The 27,080-nt window shown below is 42.5% G+C and overlaps 1 protein-coding gene and 1 pseudogene across 2 annotated transcripts in view; one reads left to right on the top strand and one right to left on the bottom strand.

Moving 5' to 3' along the window:
- The first annotated feature begins 407 nt into the window (after window positions 1-407).
- LOC120361649 (phosphatidylinositol N-acetylglucosaminyltransferase subunit P pseudogene) lies at window positions 408-4,169 on the top strand (annotated as a pseudogene).
- Window positions 4,170-21,942: 17,773 nt separating this feature from the next.
- Window positions 21,943-27,080, bottom strand: part of RAB31 (RAB31, member RAS oncogene family) — a 156,851-nt gene continuing 151,713 nt past the window's right edge. For both annotated transcript variants that reach the window (XM_010335629.3, XM_074383776.1), the window contains exon 7: window positions 21,943-25,532. In XM_010335629.3, the coding sequence (XP_010333931.2) occupies window positions 25,435-25,532 (98 nt within the window). In that variant the 3' untranslated portion in view covers window positions 21,943-25,434. The remainder of the gene's footprint in view (window positions 25,533-27,080) is intronic.

Raw genomic sequence — 27,080 nt, 5'->3', positions numbered from 1 at the left:
GCAAGGCTGCTCTCTAACTCCTCATTTCAAATGATCCACCCACCTCAGCCTCTTAAATTGCTGGGATTACAGGTGTGAGCCACCACGCCTAGCCCAGAAAATCCATAGATCTTAATGACATGAATCTTATTGCAGGGAAGAGCTCATGCTTCCACTCTGTTTCCTCAGATACTGGCAAGGAAAGCTCTCCCCTCTCTCACTGGGAGACTTTGGGCCTTTCTTATGTAATCTTTTGAAGGACAGGAGGTTGTCTTCACTCTCCAATGCAAACAGCTTCCACAGCTAACAGGTCTGTTTTTCATGGTGCCCTATTTTAAAGCAGAGGATGGAAATAAAATTCAGACTCTTATCTGCCCAATGTCTTCCTTCTTAGTAAGTGTTAGGAGAAAGGAGCCAAAGCAGCGAGGATGGGCATCATTTGCGGAAATCATCATGAGCAGATTTTATTAACACAAAGCGGGCAGCATCTTTGGCCGTTGCTCATTGGCAAGTTAATTTATCTCCTTGGATCCTATCTTGTACAGGGTCCCTGCTGTTTGGAAGGGAGTAGATAAGGACACAGAGGAATTCCACTGCTGAGGGTCAGAAGTGAAAACATCACCCCTGCCATCCCAGTAGATGTGGAGGCAAGGGGACAGTTGCCTGTGTCCCTGCCTCCCTTCGCCAGGTTGATCGTTGGCATGGATGCTGGTCAGATGTGCAGCTGGGCATCGTGGCTCACACCTGTCATTCCAGCACTTTGGAAGGCCAAGGCAGGCGATCACCTGAGGTCAGGAGTTCAAGACCAGCCTGGACAACATGATGAAACCCCATCTCTAAAAGTATGAAAGTTAATTGGACATGGTGGTGCATGTCTGTAGTCCCAGCTACTTGGGAGGCTGAGGCAGGAGAATTGCTTGAACCTGGGAGGCGGAGGTTGCAGTGAGCCAACATGGTGCTATTGTACTCCAACCTGGGTGATGGAACAAGACTCTGTCTGAAAAAAAAAAAAAAAAAAAAAAGATTTAAAAAGCTGTGCAGCTGAAAGCAGAGGGGCATCTGCCTCCTGATCCACCTGGAAGGCCAGGAGAAGCCACGTGGACTCCACATTCAACACAGCACTGTCCTCATGCAGCATGGCCTCTGACAGAGGGTAGGAATGAATGTGTGGACCTGGGGCAGGCCCTACAGCCTGCAAGAGGCAGGCCAAGGATCTAGTAACCATGTACACCCCAGAGTGGGGCTGGGAGTGCTCTGAGACTGGTGAATGGTAGAGGCCTAGAGGAAGAAGCCACGGAGTAGGAAGATCTGTGATCAGACGCAAGGACTGCAATCACAGACTCCAGCAGTGAGTAACATCACGATGCCCCTGTCCTAAATGGAATCAGTGAGTCCTTCAAGAGATCTGAGGCTGGGGACCAGGCCAGACCAGGCAATTCACATGGGAAACCAGCATGGGACCAGAGCACCCAGTACACTTAACCACATAGCCCTGGGCATCCAGACACTATGGAGAAACTGAGAACTCTGAAAGATTGTGCCGCTACACTAAGGAAAAGAGTTCTTTGAGCCAAAATTCTACAAACAGGCAAACTTAATTGAGTATCCCTGCTCCTCACCACCCCACCGCAAAATCCACTGAGATAAGGCTCATAGGAAGAGTGAGCCATTCTAGAGAAATATGTAAGTGATATTGTACCTGCAAGTCTTAGTAAAAGAGAGGAAATCTGTGACTCTGTTACATTTATACTTGAAGCTCCTCGTTGTGTTTTAGGTTTGGCACTTGTTCCTGATATTTTTACTCTTCTTTCTGCAATTCAGATGGATTCCGAGAAACTTGATATATTAATGCTTCCATTTGACTTGTCATAGAATGTGTGTTTTCCTTCAGCACAAGCTTATCCCCAAATAGCTCATGAGCCCTTATGTCAGTCAGGTTGCGTCTCAGGAAACAGAAACAACCAGCTATTTTAGGCCTAGGATGATTTGGGCAATTATAAAACTGCTAGCAAGGCTGCCTATTGAGGCTAGGTATCCAGGAATGATTCCCAGAACACTGAGCAATGATACCAAACAGGCTTGCCAGGATCACTACAACCTCCAGGATATCAGGAAGGTGGAAAATTAGAAGGCCACCACCCAAACTGTTGGCTTCAAGAACCTTCTGCTACAGCCACGATCCAGGAGTGAATCTGCCCCAGCTCCGACTCCCTCTGAGCTCAGAGCTGGAGATGAATTCTGGTTTTCTGCTGCTGCCCCCGCCAAGCTCCTGCAGACAGGGGCACCGCTGATACTGTGGCCTCCTTCTCAAGAAGGTTTATCTACTGGTGGACACTAATTCGTACTCAGCAACTCAGCTGCAAGGGAGTCAAGGAAACATGACTTTTTTTCCCCAGCCTCTGCAGCACAGGGAGGCACGCCAGAAGGAAGTTAGAATAAATACTGCCTGTAAAGCCATTTCTACCACACCCTTACAAGGACAGTATTATGCACAATTTTTTTTTTTTTTTGAGATGGAATTTTTCTCTTGTCGTCCAGGCTGGAGTGCAATGGTGTGATCTCGACTCACTGCAACCTCTGCCTCCCGGGTTCAAGTGATTCTCCTGCCTCAGCCTCCCCAGTAGCCAGGATAACAGGCGCCTGCCACCACACCTGGCCAATTATTGTATTTTTAGTAGAGCCAGAGTTTCACCACATTGGCCAGGCTGGTCTCGAACTCTAGACTTCAGGTGATCTGCCTGCATTGGCCTCCCAAAGTGCTGGGATTACAGGCATGAGCCACTGCACCCGGCCTATAAATAGGTATGAATTTTTTTATACCTTATGCTGGCATACATTTTTGGTTTATAGCTGCAAAAATAATATGTGTTCACAATATAAAAATTAGGAAACAGGTAAAAAGAAAATGAAGATTACTCAGAGTGCTTCATACTTCAGAAATCGTTGTTATAATATTGTGATGTACATTCGTTGTTTTTTGTCAATTCACATGTAGATATTTTCTTTTCTTTTTTTTTTTTTTTAAGAGATGGGGCTTCACTGTGTCACCCAAGCCGGAGTGCAGTGGTGCCGTCACTAGTCACTGCAGCCTCAAACTCCTGGGCTTCAGTGATCTTCCTGCCTCAGCCTCTCAAGTTCCTGGAACTACAGGTAAGGAGCACATAATTGTTTTGGGTTTTTTTTGTTTATTTGTTTTGAGATGGGGTCTTGTTTTGTCGCCCCAGACTGGAGTGCAGTGGCACAATTGCAACCTCCGCCTCCTGAGTTCCAGCGGTTCTCTCACTTCTGCCTCCCAAGTAGCTGGGACTGCAGCATGTGCCATCATGTCCAGCTTATTTTTGTATTTTAGTAGAGATGGGTTTTACCATGTTGCCCAGGCTGGTCTCCAACTCCTGACCTCAAGTGATCTGACAGCCTCAGCCTTCCAAAGTGCTGGGATTACAGGCATGAACCACTGCACCCAGTCTTTTAAAAAAAAATTATTATTATGTGATTATTTTTTATAGATACAGGGCCTCACACTGTTGCCCAGGCTGGTCTCAAACTCTGGGTTCAAGCAGTCCTCCTGCCTTGGCCTCCCAAAGTGCTTAGATTACATGTGTGAGCCACTGCGCCTGGCTGATATTTTCCGATGAGATAATTTTCCAAAAAAAGATACTATTTTGGAATCCTTTTCACTTAAGAATGTATTTCCAAGCTTCCTCCAGCGAAGGTCACTGGGTGCCTGTGCGTGGGTAGGGGAGGGAATGGGGAGGGCACCTCTGGGCCTTGGCCCGTTCCTCAATTTTTCCTTCCTTGAACATTGAGTTCCTTGGTCTATGCTTGTGCAGAGAACTCAGTGCTTATTTTATTATGAGATTTTATTCCTGAATTTTGGCAAAACTCCATAGGCTTAACCCATTGGCTTCAAAAACTTTGGGCAGTTGTGTTACGTGTCTCCCTCCTTATTACTCATTTTAGTCATTGGCCATGCACTCATGTTTGGAATTAACATGATGAGTCCCTCTCCACTCAACTCCATTTGTGCAATCATAGATGACTACACTAAAAATCAACAACGGAAGAAATGCCAGGAAGAGGCCACCCCAGCATTAAGAGATATTCTTATCATCAACGTAAACCAAGTGTTCTTTCTTGCAGCCAAAGAACTTTTTTTGAGACAGAGTTTCACTTTATTGCCCAGGCTGTAGTGCAGGGGCATGATCTCAGCTCACTGCAACCTCTACCTCCCAGGTTCAAGTGATTCTCCTGACTCAGCCTCCTGAGTAGCTGGGATTACAGGCACCTGCCACCATACCCAGATAATTTGTGTGTTTTTAGTAGAGACGGTTTTCACCACGTTGGCCAGGCTGGTCTCTAATTCCTGACCTCAGGTGATCCACCTGCCTTGGCCTCCCAAAGTGCGGGGATTATAGGCATGAGCCACCGCATCTGGCTTCCAAAGAACCTTATAGCAAAAACTGAATTATCTGTAGACACACTAACACCAAGCACTTACTTATGTTTTTGACATCATAAGTTTGATCATAATTATTTTGACTATCTATTTTTTTTTTTTTTTAGTTGAGTCTCACTCTTATCACCCAGGCTGGAGTGCAGCAGCCCTATCTTGGCTCAGGCTCGCTGCAGCTTCTGCCTCCCAGGTTCAAACGATTCTCCTGTCTCAGCTTCCCAAGTAGCTGGGCTTCAGGCACCTACCACCATACCCAGCTAATATTTGTACTTTTAGTAGAGACAAGGTTTTGCCATGTTGACCAGGCTGGTCTTCAACTCCTGACCTCAGGTGATCCTCCTGCCTCAGCCTCCCAAAGTGCTGGAATTACAGGCATGAGTCACGGGTCCCAGCCTTAACTATCTCTCTTACTTAGATAGTATTGAGATGTACACAGAATAAATTTAGGCCAGACGTAATGGCTCTTTGGTAGCACTTTGGGAGGCTGAGGTGGGTGGATCATTTGAGGTCAGAAGTTCAAGACCAGGCTGGCCAATATGGTGAAGCCTCATCTCTACTAAAAATACAAAAATTAGTTGGGCATGGTGGTGGGCACCTGTAGTTTCAGCTATTCACAAAGCTAAGGCAGGAGAATCACTTGAACTGGGAGGTGGAGGTCGCAGTGAGCTGAGATTGTACCACTGCATTCCAGCCTGAGTGACTGAGCAAAACTCTGTCTCGAAGAAAAAAAATTAATTTGAATTTATCCTAGATTAAGTCTCATTAATATTGTTAACGTTCTCAAATATTATGACCAGAATAAGTAAAATATTATATTACCATAAAAATAAATGTTTTTGGTATAACAGGGTAGCATATGCCTATAGTCCCAGCTATGCTGGAGGCTGAGGCAGGAGGATTGCTTGAGCCCAGAAGTTGAAGCCCAGTCAGGGAGACATAGCAAGATCCTGTCTGTAAATAAGTGAATAAATAAATGTTCTTAGGTTTTAAGTATTTTTCATGTCAAAACATGTACCTATAGCAAGAATCAGCAACTTTTTTTCCATAAGGGGCAGAAAACTATTTCAGACTTTGCAGACCACATTTCTGCCAGAACTACTTAACTCTGCTGTTGAGTATGAACACACGAGACAGTCACATGAAAGCAGCTATTATGGTTTCAATGTGTCCCCGCAAAATTCATATACTGGAGTCTTAACCCCCAGTACCTCCGAATGTGATCCTTATTTTGGAAATTGGGTGATTGCAGATATAACTAGTTAAGATGAAGTTATACAAGGGTAAGGTGGGGTTCCTTATTCCATATGGTGATATCCTTATAAAGAGAGGGAAATGTGAACAAAGACACGTACAGTGAGAAGACAATGTGAAGAGGCATGGGGAGAAGATGGCCATCTACAAGCCAACGAGAGAAGCCTAGAACAGATCCTTCCCTCATAGCCCTCAGAACACCTTGGCTGGATTTCTAGCCTCCAAAACTGTGAGACAATTCATTTCTGTTGTTGAATCCACCCAGTTTGTGGTAGTTTGTTACAGCAACCCTAACAAACTAGCAACAAATATAGCAGCCATACACAGTACATAAATGGATGGACAAGACTGTGTCCCAATAAAACTTTATTTATAAAAATGGGCAGCTGGCCAATGGGCCATAGTTATATAAGCTCCCTGACCTACATAACCGTTTTTAATGGCTGATTAGTGTTCTTTTGAATGGATGAATTACAGCTTATTTAAATAATTTAATATTGGTGGGTAAAGGTTGGTTTTGATTATTTACTATTATAAACAATGTAGTAATAAACATGTTTATGAATAAGTCTTTCCATACTAACTTTCTTCTTAGAAAAATTCTAAAAATAGAATCCTTAGATCAATTGGCAGACATTCTAAAGACTTTTGATAGATATTGCCAAAATGTTTTTAAGAAAAGCTGTTCTATCAGCAAGGTATTAAAGTGCAATTGATGGACAAAACATTGTTATTATTAACAATTTGCATTTCTTTATTGACATTAGTATGTTAGTAACAATTTGCATTTCTTGAAATTTTAAAAATATTTATCATCAATTTGCATTTCTTTCCTTACTAATTGCTATATCATGGCCTTTGCTTAATATTTCTTGAGGGGAAGGCATATCCATATATATTAATTTTCTTAACATATATAATTATATATAATTTCTTTTTACCAGTCATTGTCATAGCTTTTTTTCTCAGTTTGTCTTTTAATTTTGTTGATGATATTTTGGGAACAATATGTAGATGCTTCCATTTTTGTGTAGTCAAATCTATCAATTTTCTCTTTTCTGATTTCTCCGGGTGATATATTTATATACAAACTTCTGAACTTCTGCTTCTGAGACTGTCTTCTTGGCAGCCCCAAACGACTAGTAATAGTAACAGCAATAAAAATAATCGTGGTAAAACTTTTGAGGATTTAATTCAATGAGGATTCTAATACAATGAGGAAATAGTTTAAAGTGAAGTTAGTCTACAATTCACTCCTTTTGCTAACTTACTAAAAATACCGCCATCTCAGAGAGTTAAAGAGAGCATGTATATACATTAGGGCTTTTATTTTTTTAATACTACATATACACCAGTGCCCACCGATTTACCGTGGAATAATAAAAATATTCTTCCTATAAGGATTCAGACTCGGTTATTTAGCCTAATGGAAAGGCAATGGGGAGGGGGAAATTTAATATGAATCACCACTACTCAACACAGTAAGATGCAAAATGGGTGCAAATGAAGATTTGGAGATAATAGAATCTTAACCCTATTACCAAGTAAAAAGGGGTAATGCCTGATGCGCTAGAAGCCAATGCTATGAAAAAGCAAAGCTTTTTATTGCAAGGAAACTAGCAAAAAGACGAGTCCAGCTCAGATTAATTTCCTTGTGCTGGCCAGGAAAGGATTAGGGGTGAAATCTAGGATTAGAAGATAATTGGTGGAAGGAAAAGGGAGGTCTGGAAACTCCTCAGACATGCACAGTTATGTCTTCCTGCCACCTCATGAGTTGCTTGTGTAAATTTCAGGGGGAGTTAGTATGAAACACATAGTGGAAACGGGCTGTGACATCAGCAAGCTTGTTCTGGGCAAAGTCCAGTTGGCCATTTTGGTTCCAAACAATTTGAGCCAGTTTTGAAATCTTGCAAGCTGAGTGACTGTCAGCATTTCGACAAGTGGTTTCTTTATCTGCCATCCTGCAAACTCAAGAATTTCTGTTAGTCATTGCTTTCTTACTCTTTGGGCCATAGTGTCAGTTTCATCTTTGCAGTAATTGGTTCTTTTCTTTTTTTTTTTTTTTTTTTTTTTTTTTTTTTTTTTTTGAGATGGAGTTTCGCTCTTGTTACCCAGGCTGAAGTGCAATGGCGCGATCTCGGCTCACCACAACCTCCGCCTCCTGGGTTCAGGCAATTCTCCTGCCTCAACCTCCTGAGTAGCTGGGATTACAGGCACGCGCCACCATGCCCAGCTAATTTTTTGTATTTTTAGTAGAGACGGGGTTTCACTATGTTGACCGGGATGGTCTCGATCTCTTGACCTCGTGATCCACCCGCCTCGGCCTCCCAAAGTGCTGGGATTACAGGCTTGAGCCACCGCGCCCGGCCACTGGTTCTTTTCTTATCTGCTATCCTGTAAGCCCAAGAATTTCTGTTAAGCATTGTTTCTTTAACCCTGGGGGAAGTTTCAACCCCAAGCTCTCTATCCTAGTTACAGTACTAACTGGGTCACACAGGGGGCTGTCCCTTACCTCTGACATTCCTTCCAATCTTTACCCCAGAGAGGAGCAGTTCTTTGGGCATAAGAATGCATTTTTACATAAACTTTTAATTTTAGCATACACATGTTCATTGAAAAGTTTCAAAGATAGTACAAAGTTCCCATACACCCCACATCCAATTTTCTCCATTGTTAACGTCTTACATTACTATGGTATATTTGTCACAACTAGGGAACCAACACTGACATATTATTATTAACTAAAACCCATACTTTATTTGGATTTCATTAGTTTTTTCCTAACGTCCTTTATTTTTTCTTCCAGGACCCTATCCAGCGTACCATGTTACATTTCATTGTCATGTTCTCTTAGGCTTTTCTGAGCTGTGACAGCTTCTTAGATTTTCCTGTTTGTGATCACTTTAACAGTTTTGAGAAGCACTGATTAGGTATTTTGAAAAATATCCCTCAATTGGGGTTTGGCCGGTGTGTTTCTCTTGAGCTCCTGACCTCAGATGATCCACCCACCTCAGCCTCCCAAAGTGCTAGGGTTACAGGCGTGAGCCACCACGCCCGGCCATTGGCCGGTGTGTTTCTCATGGTTAGACCAGGGTTACATGTTGTTGGGAGGAAGACCACAGAGGTAAAATGTCATTTTCATCACTTTATCATAAATTAAGCATATCAAGGGTTGATACTAGCCACATGACTTATCACTGATGATGTTAACCTTGACCACTTGGCTGGTGTGGTGTTTTTCAGGCTTCTCCAGAGTGAATGATTTTATGGTGAATAATTTTACCCTTTCCTTACTGTAGGTACCCTTTGGAAGGAAGTCACTATCCACAGCCCATGCTCAAGGGGTGGAGATGATGCTCTACTTCTTTGAGGGAGGAGTATCCACAGAAATGATTTGGAATTCTTCTGTTTGGGAGAATTGCCTCCCCTGACAATTTATTAATTCGATCATTTATTAATATCAGTGTGGATTATGGGTATTTATTTTGTACTTTGGTTTATAATCCAATGCTACATTTTTAATTTTTGCTCAAATGCTTAGCTTTGGTCATTGAGAGCTCTCTCTGATGGCTTCTATGTCCTTTTGACATACACCTGTTGGTTTGCTTTTAAAGCTCTTCCATACTGGCACTACAAGATACTCGTGGTTCATCCTGTATATTCACTTCCCCAGCTGTAGAATTATCTATTTCTAGTTTTTTTTAAAACTGAGGAATGGTATTTAGAAACCAAGACTTAGGCTACATGTGTTCATTGATGCTGGGTATCATTGTCTGTACACCCTCCCAGTGAACGTGATTAGGAAGTACATACACATATGTATATATGTATGTATATATGTGTATATATGTATGCATACACACAAATTATAATTACCTCTCTATCTGTCTAGCAGTATCTATGTCAAGTTAAACATGAGTTCCTACTGATGTTCAGCTCTAATTCAGTACCACGTGGCTCCTTTTAGCCTTTCTCTCTTGCTTGTCTGTAACCTTCTACTCCAAAAGTAACTTGGTTCCCATCAACCACTAACCATTTATGTATTTGCCCAATTCCAGAATGTATGTAGAATGGTTTCAGAATAGTTAACCTGTACCTCCCTGGTTGGCAACTTTATCAACCAGAGCACAGTGTTTTATATAGTTCCTTTATCTTTAGTTTTATAGTTTCCAGCATTTCCATAGTTACTTACATCAGCATTTATTTCCCCATCACCTTCAGTGACGTTGTATCACATATTTGTAATATAATTAAAGTCATGCACCGCATAATGACGTTTGGTCAGTGATGGACTGCGCATACAACAGTGGTCCCATAAGATTATAACAGAACTCAAAAATCCCTGTTAGTTAATGGCATCATGGCCGCCCTGATGTCATGGCACAATTACTTTACTTTTAAAATAAATTTAGTGTAGCCTAAGGGTACAGTGTTTATGAAATACACAGTAGTACAGGCATCTCCTAGGCTTTTACACTCGCCACTCATTCACTGACTTACCCAGAGCAACTTTCTATGTATGGAAAGTGCCCTATGAACGTGTATCATTTTAATCTTTTATAACATATTTTTAAAATTATAGTCTTTTATAGCATATTACTGCACCTTTTAATCTTTTACTGCACATTTTAATCTTTTATAGCATATTACTGCACCTTTTCTATGTTCGGATATGGATTAGGTACACAAATACTATTAAGTTACAGTTGCCTACAGTAATCAGTATGGTAACATGCTCTACGGGTTTATAGCCTAGGAGCAATAGGCTCTACCATCTAGGTTTGTGTAAGTACACTCTGTGAAGTTCACACCATGATGAAATCACCTAATGACATATTCTCAGTATGCATCCCTGTCATTAAGTGTTGCATGGCTGTATACTCTTTTTATTTTTTCTTTTTTTTTTGAGACAGGGTCTCACTTTGTTGCCCAGGCTAAAGTGCAGTGCTGTGAACACAGGTTCACTGTAGCCTCAACCTCCCTGTCTCAAGCAATCCTGCCACCTCAGCCCCTCAAGTAGCTGGGACTACAGGTGTGTACCACCACATCTGGCTAATTTTTGAGCTTTTTTTTTTTTTTTTTTTTTGTAGAGACAGGGTCTCACTATGTCACTCAGGCTATGACTATATATTCTTTTGTCTGCATTTCATCCTGGAATCCTGTTCTCCTGGTTGATTTTTTCATATTTACGTGTATTAATTTGTGCTGTGGAGTCATTTAGGTTTTGACAAATGAATGGTGTTTTGTTTTTTTTTTTCTGAGAAGAAGTTTCACTCCTGTTGCCCAGGCTGGAGTGTAGTGGCATGATCTTGGCTCACTGCAACCTCCACCTCCCAGGTTCAAGCGATTCTCCTGTCTCAGCCTCCCAAGTAGCTGGGATTACAGGCGTCCACCACCACACCCAGCTAATTTTTTGTATTTTCAGTAGAGATGGGGTTTCACTGTGTTGGCCAGGTTGGTCTCAAACTCCTGACCTCAGGTGATCCACCTGTCTTGGCCTCCCAAAGTGCTGGGATTACAGGCGTGAGCCACCACGCCCGGCCAATGGATGGTATTGTTAACCACCACTACAGTACCATATGGGATAGTTTCATAGTGGTAAAAAATCGGTGCTTCACCTAGTCAACCATCATCCTTCTGCAAACCCACAGTAACCACTGATTTGCCCATTGCCTCTATGGTTTTGTCTTTCCCAGAACGTTGTAAAATAGAATCATACAATATGCAACCTTCTTAGATTGACTTTTTTCACTTAGCAATACGCATTTAAGGCATTCTCATGTTGTTTTGTGTATTGTTTGCTTCTTTCATCACTGAAAAAAAAAATTCCTTTTAGTTAAACTCGAAAAGCAGATCCTAAGACAAAAATTTGACTATCAGTAGTTTATTTGGGAGATAATTCCAGGAGACATTGGAGGGGGAGTTGGGAAGTGATCAAGTCAGCTGCCACTGTGCACAACTGAAGCTCACACCCAAGGCAAGCTGGGAGAGTAATGCCAACTCTCTAACCTTCACTGGAACATTTTGTCCAGGGGCAGTAAGCCTGGCACTTCTGCTTGCCCTGTGCACAGGCCCTGCATGTTCTCACAACCACCCTGAAAGAATCACAAGTGTCTACAGTGAGTAGTCATCTGAGAATAAAGGCCAGTGCTGAGAAACTGTGCTTCGAGAGGGTACCTGCAATGTCTATTACAAGAGGTGAGCAGTATTAGCAGAAGAAAGATTTCTCTTCTAGATTCCACTCTAAAGAGTCTGCACATCTAACTGAGGATGCCTGGGCACCCTGCCAAGATAGAGCTGTGAGCATTGGTCCTACTTTGACCACTTTTGACTTTCTAGTGTAATGTTTAAAGGTCTCTGGTGTGATTATTTACTGGAAAATTCTGTTTGGAGCTGCTTTGGTAAGATTCAGGGTAGGTGTAAGTTTGTTGATGTTTTAATATAAATATGCTACTAAAAAGGCTTAACAAATGCACATGACTACTGGCCATCGTTCATGGTGCAAAGACGTTGCTCTCTGCATACCATTCTCCGAATCTACCAATGCCCACATCTAAAGAAGCCAGACAAGTGAGCAGACTACTAGAGGTTACACTCACCTTCAGAACACGTGGAGCCACAGTGGAGTGGAGCAGGTAGAAAGAAGCAACACAGCAGGCCCCAGTAATCATCTCTTAGTGTATTGTAGCTTTGCCTTTCATACACTGTTTAGATGTTCAAACAGTTGGTCAATACTGACCTTCCTGGGAAGGGCCCAAGCTCATTCTCACCATAAATGAATGTGGCATTCAGTGGGCCCTTAATGCATGAACGAATAAAGGCATGGCTGGATTACAGCTTGTATAATGGGAAACAGTTGAAGAAAGTTTATACTAAAACACTTAATTTAAAAAATATTTTTGCTAAAATGACCTTTATGAACATCTGGCAGACCACCGTCTCCACCTTAGCCTCTTAGTAAAGAAACACTGTACATTGTGCATATCAAAACATCACTACATACCCCATAAATTTGTACCATTATTATGTTAATTTAAAAAATAAAACAAAGAAATAGGAGAGAGATGAAAGACACTATTCACGTGTTTGCAATACATCCAAATTTTAAAATCATTATACTGGAAAACAAACGTTTAAATAAAAAAAGTCAAATGTCACAGACTAACAGTCCTGTCAGCACCACACATTTAATGGAAATGATGTTATATGGTACACGTCTCTCTTCCCCAGTCCAAATACAGGCTTCTTGAGGGTAATATAGGCCGTGGTATCTTCAGTCTTTACAGCCCAGCAGGGAATAACCCAGACACCCAATGAAAATTTGCACAATAGGATCAAAGTGCCCATATCTTGTGAGTTTCTCTTTTTTGACTCGCCAAGGTAATCACAATTAAATTCCTGGTTTTCTGTTACAACACTGAGTGTAGAGAATAAAAATGGCATTTAGTACTAGACTTATGGTGTTTAGTGCAAACAATGCACTAATCTCTGGTAAACGCAATTTGACCCTGACTTATGGGCTAACCTGCTGCCCCTAATTCTATCATGACTATAATTCCTCCTGGGGAGATCTAGGAAAGCCTCCTAAAATTGCTTCCCAGCCTCCAATGCAGGGTGGTATATTGCCAGGCAGAGAGGAGCAAAGGGGGATGGCCTTCCATTTAGGAGAAAGCAACCAGGCTGTGACATGAGCAGGAGCAGGGACCCTGGGCAGCGATGGGGCCAGGATGGAGGCTGGGCTAAATGAGAGGGGCATTTCACCACAGGTTACAGAGTTGCAATTTTACTTAATTTGCAATAAGGGTCTCACAGAAAGTTTTCAGGAAATGATATGATTTGCTCTGGACTTATCCCACTTATTGCTAGCATATTCTACACTAGCTCTGAGAGCCAATGATAACATTCAAAGAGATCTGTTGAGAAACTGTCACAATAATCAAGAAAGAACATATTAAGAGTCTAGGACAGTGGAAAGAAGGTGAAAAGATTTGAGAAATTTGGAAATAGAATTTCCACGGTTTGGTCAGTGCTTGAAAGGAGCTGAAACTGACTCTCAAATTTGAAGCCTGAACCTCTAAGAGAATGAAGCACATGAATTGGATTGCTAACAAGGTGCAGCACTATTTGCATGCCAGAGGGGACTTCAGCACACACATTCTGCAACTGGAAGTCAAGCTCTCATCTCTGGAAAGCAGTCAGACTAGACAACAGATTAGAAGCCAGATACCCAGAGGCAATAGTTGAAACCATAAAATGTTGGATGAAATCAGAAGGAAGGTGGTGTACTGAGGAGGAATAGGAACACACATATGCAGGAAGTACCTGCATTTAAGCTCTAAGAAGAGCCAGCAAAGGAAAATGAAAAGGGCAGTAAAAGAAGCACAGAAACCACAGAGCCAGCTTCTGGGCTGGAGAAGGAGCATCCAGGAGGGAGGGAGGGGCCCACAGCTTCCTTCTGGGAGTGGAGAGTGGGAAGAGAGGGTAGGCTTTGAAAGTGCAGAGCTGGGGAAGACCAAATTCAAGTGAGCAGTGAATAGAAGATCAAGTGAGCACATCATGATTCTCATTTCAGAATTTCTTTAGTGGGAAGGGAAGAGACCGTAGCTTGGAGGAGAAAGAAAGACAGCTGATCAAAACTAGAGATTTGTCCATATAGATAGGTTGATGGGAGGGCTAAAACAGTGCAGGGCTGATTTTAAGAAGAAAACAAACAAACAAACAAAAACCTTGGCGTGTGCCTTAGAAACGAGTTGGGATCTGTTTCCAAATGAGCAGGAAAGGAGAGAAAAGGCACGCACACATCGAGAGAGAACTGAAGGAGAGCCGAGAAGGCTGCCACCTGCGGTCCACCAGGCCCACCTGGAGACACCAGTTTGGGCACTGGCTTCTCAGAAGCTGATTCAGGGCCTATGGCCCTGCAGAATCAAGACGGCTGGACCCTAATGCATGAGTCATTTCAAAAAAGCCAGTTAAGAACTTCACTGAGGGTTGAGTAATGGTTTCAACATTAAGGTCACAGATACAGAAAAGATAAATAAGCTGCCCAAGCGGTAGGGTCACGGAGAGTCACCCAGCAGGTTTGGATCAGACCTTTCCAGCAAAGTAGCAAGTCTCCTTTAATCGGGTAATTCAGCTCTTCCAGCCTGAGCTGGTTAACCCTTAACTCCCCGGTCAAAACTTCCTCTTGAGATGCAAGACTATGTCCTGGAATAGGACACAGGACGGACCTCCGCATGAATGTACTTGCCCTCCTTACGTCCTTTAAGCTCTCTGTGCTCCTTCTGTAAAAGAACGATTTTGCATCCACCTCAGATTTGTTTTGTGGATAAAATGAGACACAGTTTGAAAGCAGCTCCTGGGAAATTTTCATTAGACAGGGATCTCCTTTTCTTCATTCTTTTATTGTGTGCAGCACTTATAATGAGATGAAAGAAAAGAGGAAACAGTAGTAGCTAACATTTGACTTCTGTCTCTCTTTATCAGAAAGTCTTGGGTAATTTACTTAACCTTCTGTGTCTGGGTTTCCCCACTTGTAAAGTGGAGATAATAGTGTCTACCTCATAAAGGCTGTTGCAAAAATAAAAAGAGATAATATGACAGCCCCTAGAACTGTGTCTGGCACATAGCAAGCCCCTATACTCATGTTAGCTGTTACTGTTTTTGAGCGCTTGCTTGGTGCCAGGGCCATAACAATTCTTCTGTAGCGTAATCCCAGTGGCTCCACTTGGGAGGCACCAGGAGTGTGTCGCCTTCTATGTGAATAGCATTTCCAAGAGCTGCCTGGGGCTTCTCGTGTGAAAGCCTTATCACACGCATCCTCTCACTCGGTCCTCAGTGCATGCCCAGTGGTAAATATCACAGGCTGACAATACTTTACACCTTGTGGGCAGATGTTTTCAGAATTCAGAACTTTGGGTTTTACACAGTAAAATAGTATGTCTATCACAGAACATTCCAGCAGTCAGTGGGAGGATCCTATCATCAAACACAGTAGTATTTCTGCAGCTAGATATACAAACATTCACTCCTGGTTGGATACATAATGTTTATAAATAGCATCACATCAGTTCAGGTTTGGTCCCGCTGCCATGTCAAACTCAGTAAAAATATATATATTTACAAAACTTTTTGGATTCTAGTAGTGTGTATGGGTGTGCATATGAATTATTATCTGCATTTTATATATGAGGAAACTGAGGCTTAGAGGGACCAATCTGCCAAAGGTCTCACTGCCAGCAAATTACAGAGCTGGGAGTCAGACATGGGTGTTCTGACTCTGGATGTCTTCATCTGCACACTGCATTGCCTCCCAAGAAAAGAAAAAGGAAGATAACAAAAAAGAATGTAACAACTAAAAACCACAGTGAGATACCATCTCATGACAGTGAGGATGATGATTATTAAAAAGTCAGAAAACAATAGATGCTGGTGAGGCTGGCGGAAAATAGGAACACTTTTACACTGTTGGTGGGAATGTAAATTAGTTCAATCATTGTGGAAGACAGTGTGGCCATTCCTCAAGGATCCAGAACCAGAAATACCATCTAAGCCAGCAATCCCATTACTAAGTATACACCCAAAAGATTATAAATCATTCTGCTGTAAAGACACACACACATGCATGCTTATTGCAGCACTATTTACAATAGCAAAGTCTTGGAACCAACCTAAATGCCTATCAATAATATACTGGATAAAGAAAATGTGGCACATATATATCATGAATACTATGCAGCCATGAAAAACAATAAGTTCCTTTTCAGGGACATGGATGAAGCTAGATGCCATCATTCTCAGCAAATGAACACAGGAAAAGAAAACCAAACATTGCGTATTCTCACTCATGAGTGGGAGTTGAACAGTGAGAACACATGGACACAGGGAGGGAAACAGCACACACCGAGGCCTGTCGGGAGGTTGGGGAAAAGGGGAGGGAGAGCATTAGGATAAATACCTCATGTACGCGGGGCTTAAAACCTAGATGATGGATTGATAGGTGCAGCAAACCATCATGGCACAGGTATATCTATGTATCAAACCTGCACATGTATACTAAGACTTAAAGTAAAAAATAAATAAATAAATAAAAGAATGTAGCAACTAAGAGGACAGGGAAAAAGAACTCTTCCTGGCTTCAGGGCAAAGGTTGAAGCCTATGGCATCATCATAGCCACTCAGTTCCCTGTCCTGGGTGCCTTGCAAACAATGATTTCACTTCATGTGACATTAACCCCATGATGTGGATACTATTCCCATTTTACAAGAGGTAACTGAGGTTCAGACAAACCAAGTAACTTGCTCAGAATCATTTGATGAGTAAGGGATGGGGCTGACTCCTCAGTTTCTGGTTCCCACCCCTGTGGCCAGAGTGCTTCCTCAAGTCGCACTGCCCTGGAACTCCTCGTTCTTGCCATTCTCAGTTGTCTTGTCTTCTCTTCTCTTCATTCCCTCCTTTGTAAGCTTGGTAATTGCAGAAATCTGATGGAGTGTGAAGGACTAGTTCACCACCGGACTCATAGTAGCACTCAATAAACACTTGTTGGATGGGAGGACAGATGGACGATTTTTATAAAGATAGGTAATAAGGTGCTACCCAGGAACTCATGCGTTTTCTGTCCCCCAATATGCCCTCCCTCAGTGCCAGAAGTGTAGAAGACGGCTAGTCTAGAATGATCCACATCCCAGTGTGCTCAGAACTACCCTTTACTCCTTCTGTCCCAGCAGCCCTTTTCACTCTCAGAAGTGCCCCAGATTGGGGGAAGAGTCTGTAACTAAGCAGAAGATTTAGAAACCTAAATGGGTAAACCTGGGTGAAGTTTCTCCTCCCCATGGCTTCAGGAAGAAAAGCACTGGAGAAGCCCAGGCAGCTGACACTCAGATGCCATCTAGGTAAGGCCCTGGAAGGCAGGCCCATCTCCAGCTCCCCACCGCCTCCTAGAAAGGGACCCAGCCCCAGCTCTCCATCACCTACTGGAAGGGGGCCCATTTCCAGCTCCCTACCACATCCTAGAAAAAGACCCAGTCCCAGCTCTTCACCGCCTTCTAGAAGGGTGCCCATCTCCAGCTTGCTGCCACCTTCTGGAAGGGAGCCCATCTCCAATTCTCCACCACCTCCTGGAAGGGGGCCCATCTCTAGCTCTCCATCACCTCCTGGAAGGGGACCCATCCCCAGTTCTCCACCACTTCCTGGAAGGGGACTCATCTCCAGTTCTCCACAACTTCCTGGAAGGAGAACCATCTCTAGTTCTTTGCCACATCCTAGAAGGGAACCCATCTCCAGCTCTCTACCACCTCCTGGAAGGGGGCCCATCTCCAGCGCTCCACCACCTCCTGAAAGAGGCTCCAGCTCCAGCTCTCCACCACCTTCTGGAAGGGTGCCCACATCTTCAGCTGATATGGTTTGGCTGTGTCCCCAGCCAAATTTCATCTTGAATTGTAACTTCCACAGTTTCCACATGTCATGGGAGGAACCTGGTATGATGTGACTGAATTATGGTGGCGGGGGGTCTTTTCTGTGTTGTTCTTGTGATGATGAGTGGGTCCTGATGGTTTTAAAATGGGAGTTTCTTTGCACAAGCTTTTTGGCTGCTACCATCCATGTAAGATGTGACTTGCTCCTCCTTGCCTTCCACCATGATTGTGAGACCCAGATTGAGATATGATTTAGGGTATCTGGTGGAAGAAATTTCTAAGCAGAAAAGCGTTTAAGAGGTGACTTGGGTGCCATTAAAAGCATTCAGTTTTGTAAGGGAAGCAGAGCATAAAAGTTCAGCCATGTGGAACTGTAAGTCCATTAAACCTCTTTATTTTGTAAATTACCGAGTCTCGGGTATGTCTTTACCAGTAGTATGAAAATGGTCTAATACAGTGAATTGGTACCAGGAGTGGAGTGCTGCTGAAAAGATACCTGAAAATGTGGAGGCAACTTTGGAACTGGGTAATAGGAAGAGATTGGAACAGTATGGAGGGCTCAGAAGATGGGAAAATGTGGGAAACTTTGAAACTTACTGGAGACTTGTTGAATGGCTTTGCCCAAAATGCTGATAGTGATATGGACAATAAAATCCAGGTGGAGGTGATTTTTTTTTTTTTTTTTTTTTTTTTTTGGCAGATTGTTGCTCTGTCACCAGGCACTGGGCTGGAGTGCAGTGTTGCAATCTCAGCTGACTGCAAGGAGGTGGTCTTAAATAGAGACAAGGAACTTGTTGGAAACTGGAGTAAAGGTGACTCTTGTTATGTTTTAGCAAAGAAACTAGTGACATTTTGCCCCTGCCCTAGAGATTTGTGGAAGTTTGAACTTGAGAGAGATGATTTAGGGTATCTGGTGGGAGAAATTTCTAAGCAGAAAAGCATTTAAGAGGTGACTTGGGTGCTCTTAAAAGAATTCAGTTTTATAAGGGAAGCAGAGCATAAAAGTTCAGAAAATTTTCAGCCTCACAATGTGATAGAAAAGAAAATCCCATTTTCTGTAAACAGGTGGAAGAAAACTACATTCAGCTTTCTGCATCAGACAGAATGGGGCTCATGCCACATCATGAGGTCATCAAGCAGTGCATGGAGAGTTTCCCCTGGTGAGGAATGGAGGCTTCCTGCTAACTGCCAGTGAGTGACCCACCTCAGCAGCAGAATCCCAGCCCCAGTCAAGCCTTCAGATGACTGTAGCCCCAGATGACATCTGAAGATCCCCAGCCAGAACCACCTAGCTAAGTCATTTTCAACTTCCTCCCCTCAGAAACTGTAATATAATCTTTTTTTTTTTTTTTTTTTGAGATGGACTTTCACTTTTGTTACCCAGGCTGGAATGCAATGGTGTGATCTCAGCTCACCGCAACCTCCACCTCCTGGGTTCAAGCAATTCTCCTGCCTCAGCCTCCCAAGTAGCTGGGACTACAGGCATGCACCACCATGCCCAGCTAATTTTTGTATTTTTAGTAGGGACGGGGTTTCACCATGTTGACCAGGATGGTCTCGATCTCTTGACCTCGTGATCCACTCACCTCCGAATCATTATTTGTTTTATGCCAATTTAAGTTTTGGGCAAAACAAATGTGTTTTGCAGTATCAGATAATATTTCTGTTATACACACACACATAAAGGTAAAATTAATTCCCAAAAATGGAAAAATAGCATTAGTGGCTCATAGGATATGCTAATTTCAAATGTTTTTGACATGCATTGCCAAGCTGCTGTCTAGAAAGATTATACCAATTTATACTCTGACCAACATATATGGGACTGCCTCTTTTCAGGATACCAGGCAACAGTTGGTGTTATCTTTTCAGTTTTTTAATAGAACACTGAAATGGAAGGGAGAAGATGGCTTCATATATGTTCAAAAAGTCAGTTGCTGCAGTTATGTCTAGAAACTTGAGAGGAGACATTCCTGGAGTTGAAGGCTCTTGAAATTGGGATGAAGTCTCTCTCCTCTTCCAACCTGCAAGTCTGCTCTCTAGACAATACCTGCCTGAACAGGAACTATTTGAAGGAACAGGAACTATTTATAGCAACCACAGGGAATGCTGGAGTCAGCTGAGTACAGCCGGGGCTCCTTGTCCTTGCTCTCCAGCGCCCCCCTCAATCCACTGGGGTTGTCTCGTAAAAATGTGCAAGTTTTGTAAAAATGTGCAAGTTGCCAGCCTCAGGGCATAACTCCTCAGACACTGGTTCTATTAAATACACCCCCAGGTGGAACAAAACAGTTGTGCAGGAGTGGGTAGTGGAATCCCCATGCAGAATACTATTGACATCGAAGTCTTGGCTGCACGAAATATGCCATCTGAATTCAATCATGGGATTATTTCCAAAAACATTTCCCAAAGTTGCTATACACAGACAACTGCTTCTTAGTAAATGCAAAAGGCGTATTTTCTCGTAAAGTTGGAACACGGAGTCTCTTGATGGTGACAGTGGGTGTTTCTAGTTTGATTACATATCGGAAGCATTTCTAGCAGGGGCCTCAGACAGGTCTCCGATGCTGAGAACATGAAGGTGCTGCATGTCTCCTCTTCATCTCCCACTTTCCCAGTTCTCTAGACATCAAATGAAGCTATGCAGAGAAAACATAAGCCCCACAAGGGCATGAATTTGAAAGTATGTGTGTGTTTGTTGGTGGCAGGTAGTGGAGGCTGAGATGATGGAGGAGGGGGGATGGGAGTGACTATCCCTCATCAAATTTAGTGGGTAACTGACTTGGCAAGTACAGTTATGAAATCTTTCTTGTGTATTAAAGAAGTCACCCTGATCCTTTATTGTTTGTTTCTTGTCTCCATTCCCCTTTCTCTTTGAAAAACAAAACACTCAGAAAAAATATAGAGACTAGGCTGGGCACGGTGGCTCAAGCCTGTAATCCCAGCACTTTGGGAGGCCGAGGCAGGTGGATCACGAGGTCAAGAGATCGAGACCATCCTGGGCAACATGGTGAAACCCCGTCTCTATTAAAATTACAAAAAATTAGCTGGGCATGGTGGCGCGTGCCTGTAATCCCAGCTACTCAGGAGGCTGAGGCAGGAGAATTGCCTGAACCCGGGAGGTGGAAGTTGCGGTGAGCCAAGATCGCGCCATTGCACTCCAGCCTGGGTAACAAGAGCGAAACTCAGTCTCAAAAAAAAAAAAAAAAATAGAGGCTAATAAAACACATGCCTTGAAACGACCAGGTGTTATCCTTTTGTCATACTGTCTTCAGATTTTTCTATCATGAAGTAAATGCAAATGACTGATAGTTACATGCCTTTTGTTCTCCCTGATCCTGTTCACTTTCTCCCTCCCTTCAGGTAAGGACCATCATGAAGTTCATGCTTCACTTTCTAATTCTTTTAGCACACAACCACATTCATAAACAATGTCTGAATTATTGTTTTGTGTGAGTTGATATCATTAGTACTTATTCAGCTTACTTTATTCACTCAGCCAGAGACAGGTCCTGAGGGTTGCATTCAAACAGGCCACTATGATGATAGCTCCCTTGGGAGTGTGCAGGATGGCAGCCTGCACTACAGATTCTGTTTTTGCGATCTATGTTGATGCATGATAATATTGCATTAATTTTAATTACCTGATAGCTTTCATCAGGTGGCTGGGCCACATTTCATTTGTGGAAGACAACATTTTGCTATTGCAAACAGTGTTTCCGGGAACATTCTTACGCATGTCAGCAAATGTACAGGTGCACACATTTCCCTGGGAATCATCATTCTCTGTTTAACTATGATTTAAAAAAATGATTTTACTGAATATTGTAATAAGAAAAAGACAAACTTCATAAAACTTAAAATATTTATTAGTATGAATCAGTGTGTGTTAAACCAAAAATAACAGATACAGTTGGGCATTGTTGAAGGAAATGCTCTACTACAGAATAGGATACATGGCGGAAAGGTCCTAGCTGACCGAAGCGGTGTCTTGTGTGTGCAAGAACTGGGTCCAGCCCAGACAGAAGCGCTTTGCAAAAACGCGAGAAAAGGAAGCAGTCTGCACAACAGAACAGCGCCATTGGATTATGGGGTCTGGTTTCAACAATTTTAAGACAGTAAGCTAGATAACAAATAGGTCTGAATACAGCTCAGAACCCTTTAGTTTATAAGCTAGCTCACCATTCAACTTGCCAATGAGCATTGCAGAACAATGAGAACTGAAGCTTACATAAAAAAGTTCCGTTTCAGCCGTCACATGCCAAGGTCCTTGACTGTAGAGGTAATATTTCAGCCATCCAAACCTTTCTCAGAAAATGAACTCAGTTTTCATTGGGGCACAGCCTTTACTGTTGGTTAAAAGTTAGTTTCGGCTCTTCAACCTTTTAGTCTGCAAGGTAATGTCATACTCAACAGCCTAATGTGCCATTTTAAAGCATAAAATGGCAAGTCAATTATGTGACAATGTAAAATGCTTGCACAACTCCACTGCCATTCTCAGAGATTTCCACTGGGAAACCAGGCCTCTGAGAAGCCATGCCTACCTTATATTAATGTATGGCTAGAGGCCAAACTCAACAAGTGAAATGGATTACATGTTGGAAAAACACATACACAGTCATATTTACACAGACACACACTCATGCCACACATGAAAGAAAAAAAAGGGAGAAGGAACAAATTTTGGAAAATGTTACATGAAACACCACATGAAACTACATGACTTTTTTTTAGCAACAGCAATTTCCAGGCCTTTACATAATATTATGTGGTTATGGTTCATTATTAGACAGCTAGGAAGTAATCCCAAGACAAAACAAAGGAAGGTTGTAATGCCTCATTGCGGACAAGGCCTGAGCATCCACAGAGAAGATTCAATGTTTACGTGAATACCAGTGTGCCCAAGTGTGATCTACTTTCTTCACCGACTGCTCTGAGTGGTGATCAGAATATATGTATATTGTCATCCGACTGGCTTGAATAGCTAAGTCAATACAGAAAGGTAACTGTGGTTTTACACCTTCATGTGCTTCTGAAATAAAACAATGGGCTCATTAATGGGTAGCTCACTACGTGTGGCTAAGACTAGACATTTTATGCAAAATACAACCACTGCAAACCCAGCCCAAAGCTACAAAACTCTCAGCTAGGATACTTATCCCTCAGCTCAAAACCTGATCTGCTGTCTAGAGATAAATCCAGGTTCTCAGGGAAAACTAAATGAAGAAAGGTTACAAATTAAGCCTACATGTCAGCTGGAAAGAGGTCACTTTAATTTTCAACTCAATTTTTTTTTACCTTTGGCAAGAGGTATGATCATTTCTTGGCCTGCAAGCACCATCATGCCAACCATTAATGTGGACATGTGGAAATAACCTGAAAAATTCCTGCAAAGGCCCTGTCAAGACATCCAAATGCCACTTGCTAAGTTTTTGAGGTACCTGTTTGGGAGAGCCAAATGTAACTCTTGAAGCAAAATAACTGTTTTACAGCCTTCATATCCTAAGACTGTCAATGAACTCTCTTGAGTGAAGCAGAAGTGTGCTGATTACTGAAGTGCCAGGTCTTTTTTTTTTTTTTTTGAGATGGAGTATTGCTCTGTTGCCCAGGCTGGAGTGCAATGGTGTGATCTTGGCTCACTGCAACCTCTGCCTCCTGGGTGCAAGCAATTCTCCTGTCTCAGCCTCCTGAGTAGCTGGGACTACAGGCACCCAACACCACACAGCTAATTTTTGTATTTTTAGAAGAGATGGGGTTTCAGCATGGTGGTCAGGCTGGTCTCAAAGCCTGACCTCATGATCTGCCCGCATGGGCCTTCCAAAGTGCTGGGATTACAGGCATGAGCCACCTTGAATCTAATCAGCTCACGATCTCTTTCCTGACTTTTGCATTATAGATTGTCTATAAGGGTTAGCTGTCCCTCGAATGCTCATGGCAAAGAAGATACCAGCTGGCCCTGGTTAGCACACAGCATGATTAACCATTTCTGAGCACCAATCCTAATGTCCTTTAAGAATCACCCCCTAATATAAGCCCTGGCAGGAAATCAACTGTTTCTTGATCCCAACATTTTATGTAAGTTAGAATGGTAATAGAATTTGAATTTTCAATAGGAATCACTTTTTTTCCTTTCCAAGCTTTTTATTCCTTGACTTCCTTTGGATTCAAAGATCTTTAATTAACTGAGCAGATAGGGAATCTGAAAAGGAAGGTTTTCATCGAAGCCCATTCTCAGTTCCTTGGCATTCCAGGGTCAGACCTCTGGTTAGCCCTAAAACCTTCACTCCAAGCTAGAAACATAAAAATACTTTCTCTGATTTTGTAGTTTTTGGGGGTCTAGAATTTTAAGGTACTGATACTTCCTCTGGTTGGCTTTCCTATAACCCATTATTAATTGCTATTAATAGAAGTTTGCCCTATGATTTAGATTCAAACATTAAACTTAATTCCAGTTAATTCTCTTCCCTTAGAGATGACACTAAGAGATACTCTCTTAGTAAAATTATACTATGTGCATTAAACTTCTCTAAGAGAGGAGAAATGTACTCCTGCAGAAGAGACGCATATCAGGTGGTCTCTTGAATAACGTGTATATCCTGCATCTCTCACCACTTACATAGTGATTACTTAAATTGCTCTTTCAAACTAGGCCTCCCAGTCCCAAAATTATATGCAATAATTTAGTCTGATTTGGTTTGTTTGGGTATATATGACCATAACTTAGAAAAATGTTCACCGATTAAAAGAGGTGTAGACAACAGTTTCTAATACACTTTTCCTGGCTTCTATAATAGCTCAAGTCAGTCTGAGTGATGGTCCATTGACACTTCTCCCTTTCCCTCAGAAAAGTAATAAATAAAGGCTTACTTCCAAAGCTAGCTAAAAACTAACCTCCTGAATTAAATTTGCCTTTCAGTGAAGGTTGGTTAGGCAACAAAGGCAATGGCACTGAAGAAGTTACCGGAATTTGGATAGCTAGCACAGGAAATCCGAGTGGAACTCCACTTTAGTATCCCATACACATAATAAGGCAGTAAGACTTTTGTAGACATCCAAGAATTTTTAAAGGTTTTTTTTAGCAAAAATGCAACTACATCCCTTCCATGTGCATTTCATGCACTAAAGGCCATTTTGTGATGGTGTGGTGGGTTTCTCCAGGGTTTTCTAAAATCCTTTTTCAGGGACATTTTCTGCCCCACCCCCTGCAGGTCCTCCAGGATGCAAAGCCAGCGTGCTCATTCTTCTCAAAGTGAGGTGCCAGGACACTGAGCGTAGGGTCCGTCAGCAGCACACAGGGATGTGGGCTCTGGCTTCTTCAAGTACCATGGACCATGGCCCTTGGGTCAACAGCACCGGCGGCTGGCTTGCGTAGTTGGCTTCACAAGTTTGATTGCTCCATTGTTTCCATTTTCATGGGGGTCCAAGGGCGGGATCTGGCGGCCTGGAACAAAAAGAAAGCTAAGGGTGAGTTCCCTTTCCCCCAGCCAACACTGCACACAGATTTTCACCCTGCTTCAACACCCCTGCTTAATGTTTGTGTTGTGCAGAAAATAAAGGCGATCCCGGAGGGGCTTTCTCCTTCCTTCCTTCCCTTCTTCCTTCCTTCCCTCCTTCCTTCCTTTCTTCCTTCCTTTTTTCCTTCCTTCCTTCCTTTCCTCTCTCCCTCCCTCCCTTCCTTCCTTCTTTCCTCCCTCCCTTCCTTCTTTCCATCCTTTCCTCCCTAGCTCTGCTGCATGAAGCCCAATTCGTGGCTTAGGAAGTTCAGGTAAGGAACAGTCCAGCAGCTCCCTGGTAGTGTGGATTTCCTGGGCTAGGAAGATCGGCTCCTGGGGGCAGTTCCCACCCACCCTCCACTTATCAATGCATCCCTCCCTCCCTACCTTCCCACAGACCCATCCTGATTTAATGAGCGGCTTTCATGGTACCGTGACTTCAACAGTAACAGTGAGTACTCATCCATCTTTTCTGCTTCTCAAAATAGAAACGGATTTGAATTGTAATCTTCCTAGCAGTGTCATTTATTAACACTTAGCTCATCATCCCTCATCCTGCCAATGCACTTAGATCATTGACTGGAAAGCCCTGCAGAGACATTCTTCATAGGAAACAGTATTTTAATGTCATCCACAAGTAATTTTATTTTTACTTAACTTAATTTAAAAAATTATGCGAGAGTCTCTATAAATAAACATAAAATAAAAATTAAACAGGCAATGGAAGGGGCCAGGGCGATGATAGCTAAAGGGTATGGGCTTTTTTATGAGGTGATTAAAATATTCTAAAATTGACTGTGCTGATGGCTGCACAGATCTATGAATATACCAACACCACTGAATTGTACACTTGAAATGGGTGAAATGTACAGTATATGAATTTTATCTCAATAAAGCTGTTTTTTGAAAAAAGGCAAAGGAATCTGGAAATAACCTTAGTAGATCCCAGTTTTCAAAGATTTTCACAAACACCATCCTCATCTCGCCTTACAAATTTGGTGTAATCGTCGTTATTATCACCATTTCATTATGACTTGAGAATCTGAGCGCGTCGCTGAAGGTCCCATCAATAATAGGTAGTAGTACAGCTGGTGCTTTGATTATAATCTACATCTTCATTTCCTGATGGGTTCCAAGGCCTGTGCTCTTCCCATTGAACTACATTAGCTTTCTCTGCTACTTTTCTATCCCCCTTGACAAAGGCAAGAAAGACTAAAATGTGGATTTTGTTTTCTTCTTGAGACAGGGTCTCACTCTGTTGCCCGGGCTGAAGTGCAGTGGCTTGATCATGGCTTACTGCAACATTGAATCCCAGGGTTAAAGGGATCCTTCCACCTCAACCTTCTGAGTAGCTGAGACTACAGGTATGTACCACCATGCCCCGAAATATATATATACATACACACACACACACACACACACACACACACACAGACACCACACACACACACAAAGAAAGCCAAGGGTGAGTTCCCTTTCCTTCAATCAACACTGCA

This window comes from Saimiri boliviensis, chromosome 13 (genome assembly GCF_048565385.1).
Source record: "Saimiri boliviensis isolate mSaiBol1 chromosome 13, mSaiBol1.pri, whole genome shotgun sequence".
Taxonomy (NCBI): domain Eukaryota; kingdom Metazoa; phylum Chordata; class Mammalia; order Primates; family Cebidae; genus Saimiri; species Saimiri boliviensis.
Note: the sequence above shows the minus strand (reverse complement) of the source record. Positions and strands in the feature narration are given on the sequence as shown.